Source organism: Panthera uncia, chromosome D1 (genome assembly GCF_023721935.1).
Source record: "Panthera uncia isolate 11264 chromosome D1, Puncia_PCG_1.0, whole genome shotgun sequence".
Taxonomy (NCBI): Eukaryota; Metazoa; Chordata; class Mammalia; order Carnivora; family Felidae; genus Panthera; species Panthera uncia.
In genome coordinates, this window is record NC_064808.1 from 40,286,814 (window position 1) to 40,292,634 (window position 5,821).

The window sequence follows — 5,821 nt, forward strand, 5'->3', positions numbered from 1 at the left end:
CTGCATAGTTGAACCTCAGGCGCCCAAATTCGGTGGCCTTTCTGGGGCAGGGACCAAATCCACCAATCCCTGAAACTGTAGCTGCTCCACGCTCACTCCCAGTCGGGGATTCGAACCTGTACATTTTTAGCGCTGACAGCTCTTCCAGAAAGTCTAACGGCGCACTTAATTTCCCGCTCTGCCCAGAAGCCTCTTTAAAGACCGATGCATGCCGGGATATGTAGTCCTGCACCTCGAGGAATCGTGGGGCACAACTCTGAAATGCATCTCGGGACATGCAGCCAGGGGACGCCGGGAGTCACGCAGCGTAGCTCCGCCTCCTGCACGCGAAAAAGGTGGACGTATGTGAGGTCACTTCCTGTGTGCTGGGTAGCTTCCTGCGGCTTTCCTACCCTCGCTCTCTTTTTTGCTGCCTGACCGCCGCCATCATGGGTCGCATGCACGCTCCCGGGTGAGCTCGGGTTTCTGAGCGGGTTGCAAAGCTCGGGCCGCGGGGTGAGGGGAAAAGGGGGGCGTGTGGGCAGCGAATTGAGGGGTTGATGTTGTAGGCTATTGTGGCACTGACCACCACCACCGCCTCATTCCGAGACTTTCTTTCCCCAGGAAGGGCCTGTCCCAGTCGGCTCTGCCTTACCGCCGCAGCGTGCCCACCGTAAGTAGCTTGCGGAGACACGGGAGAAGTCGGGGAGGGGGGCTATATCCGTCGCTCGGGAGAAGCGGTACCGAGGCGTGGGGGCCATGTGTGCATGAGGAGCTCCTCTTGGAGGGTGGCAAAGACCTCTGTGCTTCGGTACCGTCCCTGGTTTCTCCTTCTAAGGCAAGTTTCTTTTCCCTAAACAGTGGCTGAAGTTGACGTCCGACGACGTGAAGGAGCAGATCTACAAACTGGCCAAAAAGGGCCTGACTCCCTCACAAATCGGTGGGTGTATGTGTGTGTGTGTGTGTGTGTGTGTGTGTGTGTGTATATATATATATATATATATATATATATATATAATGTAGCTGCTTCCGCCTGCCTTCGTGTAACTTGCTGAAAAAGTCGCTGGGGGTAAACGTGTCGCAAGTGTTTATTTGTTGAACTCTCACGTTCTTAATTTGGAAGACGGGAAAATTGTTGAAATGCTCGCCAAAATTTAATGAGTATTTAGTATGCGCTAGGTAGTTAGTTATTCCTGGCTGAATGGTTCCATACATTTTATATATAATGACTTAATGTAATTCTGATTGCCGTACTTTGAAATGATTGTGAAGTTTTCTCCATCTTACAGTTGAGGAAACTGAGGCACCGTGCAACTATATAATTAGTCTAGCCAGAGGTATCACACAAAGTAGTAAATACATAATAAACTGTAAAATACTCAGATGGTGCTATTTTGAGATTTAATAATGTATGTAAAGTTCTCAGAAGAATGTCTGATCCAAGTTCATTTATTAAGCAAATATACGTGGGAATCTCACTGATTTCTTTGGTGGCCTATAATCCATCAAGTTCACTCTGTTGATAAGCACCAGCATTGGCAGTTTCCTCCAGAAGGGTTTTCCTTAGTGCTGGGTAAACCAACCTTGGATGTCTGAGTGAGCTTTACATGCATTCTCATGTTGTTTTTCTGTGATACAAAAGGAACCCTGTTTCACAGAGGAAAACGTGGATAATGACTTGATCTCAGAGCCTTGACATCACATGCTCCAGTTCTGTGTTTGGCGGGGGGGATTTAGATTACTGTTTTTTTCAGGTGTGATCCTGAGAGACTCCCATGGTGTTGCACAAGTACGTTTTGTGACAGGCAATAAAATTTTGAGAATTCTTAAGTCCAAAGGACTTGCGCCTGATCTTCCTGAGGACCTCTACCATTTGATTAAGAAAGCTGTTGCTGTTCGAAAGCATCTTGAGAGGAACAGAAAAGTAAGAGAATGAAACTGTTTGTATGAGCTTCAATAAACTGTAGTGCATCTGATTTGAATTTCCTAAAGAGGCTTGAAACACAAACTGACACCACAGTTGCTTTGAAATAAAAATTCTACCAGAAAAGACTGGCAGGAGGTGGGTGGCTTTGGCTCCTCTAGATGCAGTATATCACTTGATTGAAAATGTTGAGTTATTTATTTGCAGAGTTTTGTTTTATTTGCACAGTTTTGCGAATCATTCATGTTAAAATTTGGGGGAGCCTTAAATTCCCTTAAGGATTTAATCTAGCCACATGAACCTTAGCCTAGGATTCTATTACAGGGCATTGGGTAACTTAAAAGTGCATGGTATCTATACATTCTTTTGTTAAAATAATATTTGATTATTGTTTTGAGGGAGTTTTCTTAAATTATGTCGATTTTTATTTTTAGGATAAGAATAAATCTTTATAATTTGTCCTTTAGGATAAGGATGCTAAATTCCGACTGATTCTTATCGAGAGCCGTATTCACCGGTTGGCTCGATATTATAAGACCAAACGAGTCCTCCCCCCAAATTGGAAATAGTAAGTATTAAACTTTTTTGTTAATAAGAACGGACATTAGCCATATAGTAAACACAGTAGCAACTATAGTAAAAGGCCTGTTAGTGAATGTTTTAGGCCATGGCTATGTGGTCAACTACTATTTCAATTCTGCCATTTTAGGAGGAATACAGCATAGACAATATGTAAACAAATGGGTATGGCCGTGTTCCACTGAAACTTTATTTACAAAGGCTAGCAAAGGGCCATAGCTTGCAGACCCCTGATTTAAAACATGAATAAGCCCTTTGAATCACTTCTAGATAGTGGGTAAAGTTTCAGCTCATAGCTCTGCTCCTTGTTTTTATGTTGTCTTCATTTTTGCATAGATAGCTCATTATGATGATTAATTTCCAAACATTCACAGGTTTCACTAGAAGCGTTTTTCCTTATATTGGCCGGTTCTCCCTTAGATGAGTGAGCATCTTTGTTCCTCATGCTTAAACACAATAAACTAATTTAGGAACCTTGGCATTTTGGTGCATTTTATGTATTTGTGGTTTATTTTAGCTGTTTGAAAATAGCTCTGCTAGGTGTTAGAGTCTGTGAATAAATATGGGGGACCTATAATAATCCAACTCTTCTTCCCTCTCCTTTTTTCCTTTTCAGCGAGTCATCCACAGCCTCTGCCCTGGTTGCATAAATTTGACCATGTGCTCAAGCAATAAAATCATTGTCTAACAAGAAGCATAGTTTGTATTTTCTTTCCCTAGAAGTATATATATCGTCGATTCATATGTATTGGTTTTTTGATGTGGAAGTGTTGTAGCACAATGAGAAGTGTGATTTTGCGGGGAGCAATGAGATAGCACCCATCTATTCATCCCTTCACTGCTCAACTAGCTGAGCAGTTTACAACTTGGTGGGTGGTTAAGTGGGGGAGGGAGTGGCAGAACTGGAAGAAACTAGGAAAGCAGTGACTTGTTTTGATGTCATGGCAAAAATGTTTCTAAGTATTTTTGGTACATTTGATGTTAAGACTGAGGTAGACCTGTGAGGAATGTTATCCCAGTAGTGTATGTGGCAGTCTACTAAGAAATGCACAAGAAAGTTTCTCTGCAGGAGGAACATCTTTAGTATGAAGGGTCCTAAGGAAGACCTGATAATTTGATCCCAGTCTTGTTGGTAAGGCTTAAAGGTGAAGAAGGGATTCAGGTAACAGTAAGCACAGTTCATCTGAATCAGGGAGCCAGAAGAACTGTTGGTGAGATGAACCCAGGTCACTATGCCTTGCAACTTTTGGAGGGTTAAATAAACACTCAGCTGGGTGTTTTCAGAGTATTTAATTCTTAACCTAATGAGGTATGTGGGTATCCCTGTTTAAAAGAGGCAAGTCTGGAACCATGAGTGAGTTGTTGAAGATTGTAAGACAGGTAAATGATAAGCTGTACGTCGGGTTGGTATATGGAGCCATGCTCCTTCAGAATTCAGAAAACGTTAAAGTAGGTGATTTTTATGTACTGCCTGTTTTCTAAGTGTGTATCACTTAAATAGATACACTGAATAAGCTATTTTCTTAAGGTTTACCCTAAGCAATAATCAAAGTTGTGTTTGAAATCACACTATTAGGTGAAGTCCCTTTTTCAAGAGACTAGTATCAGCTAGCATTGATCGCCTTTTGAGTACTGTGCTCTGGGGTTACAGACACCAAGTGACTTGCCTTGTTCTTCAGAGCACTTGATCTATTCACCTACCCGGTATTGTGTGCTCTATGCTGGGTATGCAAGCTGATTCAGTCCCCCTTCTAATAATTGGAAACCGTCTGTTGCAGTATTTTACCCAATTCTTACCTGGTGTTAAAGATTTAAGTTTTTCATCTTTTGTGTTCATGTCTTACAAGTGACTAACCATCATAAACCAAGAATCAATCTAACGAGTAAGGCAGACATTTCCAAGAGTGATGAATAAGTAAAACAAGGTAACTCCCAGCACGATCCCTTGGAATCCCTAGGTAGCTATGCAGATGTTGGGTAATGATGGTTCTGGACCAAAAACTAGTTAATAGTAGGTGGGACATTTGATGTTTCAGAGCATGTATAGATTTTGTTCCTTTTTTTGTTAACATTTATTTATTTTTGAGAGAGCATGAGCAGGGGAGGGGCAGAGAAAGGAGACAGAATCCTAAGCAGGCTCCGGGCTCTGAGCTGTCAGCACTGCCCATCGCGGGGCTTGAACTCACAAACTGTGGGATCGTGACCTAGGCCGAAGTCAGACACAACTGAGCCACCCAGGTGCCCCTTGGTTTCTTTCTAATTGTAAGAAGTATTTGTGTATTTGTGATTCTTACCATCAAGCCAACAATTAACTACAACTGTTTTTAAGGTTTTTATTTTTTGAGAGCACAAGCAGGAGGGGGTGGAGAGAGGATCCAAAATAGGCTCCATGCTGTCAGTGCAGAGTTCAACACCGGGCTCAATCCCACAAACAGCGAGATCATGACCTGAGCCGAATCAAGAGTTGGACATTTAACCAGCTGAGCCACCAAGGCACCCCCAGAATTACTGCAAATACAACTGCAAGTAGGAGGTTTTTAATGCCTTAAAAAATGAGTTTCTTTGATATAGTAAACAAAATGTAAAAACATCTGCAATTCTTTTAAATTGTGAGCAGAGGGGTCAAACTTGGTCTTCAGCAACAACTCTGCCACTTGAAGGCTATGGGGGTAAAATCTAAAGAATATTGGGGTACCTGGGTGGCTCAGTTGGTTGTCCCACTTTGGCTTGGGTCATGATCTCATGGTTTGTGTGTTCAAGCCCCACATCAGGCCCTGCGCTGACCATGTGGAGCCTGCCTGGGATTCTCTGCCCCTTCCCAGCTTGCGCATGTGTGCTCTCTAAAAAAACTAAATAAATCTCTAAATTACTGTGAGGATTATATGAAGTTAATATGTAGCAGTAGTTGAATCATTCAGAGAACTTTAGCAATTGATTTGGTGAACATCCCTCCAGGTAACTACCTGTTAAGATACTCCAAAGACTTTTGGTACATGGGCATCTTACTACATAGATCATCTCATCATTTTTGCTGGTTATGTCTTGATTTTGGTGTTCCATGGTGCTATGTACTATAATTTGCCTTGTTATCTTGAGATAAATCCCAGGAATGGGAACTTTGGCATGTATGTTTTATATTTTGCCAAACTGCATTTCAAAAGTCTACTGATAAAATTATCAAAAAGTCCATGAGTGTCATTTCTTCAGGTACCTTTCAAAAAAAAATTTTTTTTTTTTTTTTTTTTAATTTTAGAAAGGGTGAGCAGGGGAGAGGGGCAGAGGGAAAGAATCCCAAGCAGGCTCCAAGCTCAGTGTGGACTCAATCCCATAACAGATACG

The 5,821-nt window shown here is 42.1% G+C and overlaps 1 protein-coding gene across 1 annotated transcript; it reads left to right on the plus strand.

Moving 5' to 3' along the window:
• The first annotated feature begins 351 nt into the window (after positions 1 to 351).
• On the plus strand, positions 352 to 3,176 carry RPS13 (ribosomal protein S13). Its single transcript, XM_049618388.1, has 6 exons — positions 352 to 451; positions 604 to 652; positions 841 to 919; positions 1,734 to 1,903; positions 2,371 to 2,471; positions 3,099 to 3,176. Exons 1-6 carry the CDS (start codon positions 429 to 431, stop codon positions 3,130 to 3,132), a joined length of 456 nt encoding a protein of 151 aa, XP_049474345.1. The 5' UTR covers positions 352 to 428; the 3' UTR covers positions 3,133 to 3,176.
• The last annotated feature ends 2,645 nt before the right edge of the window (positions 3,177 to 5,821 follow it).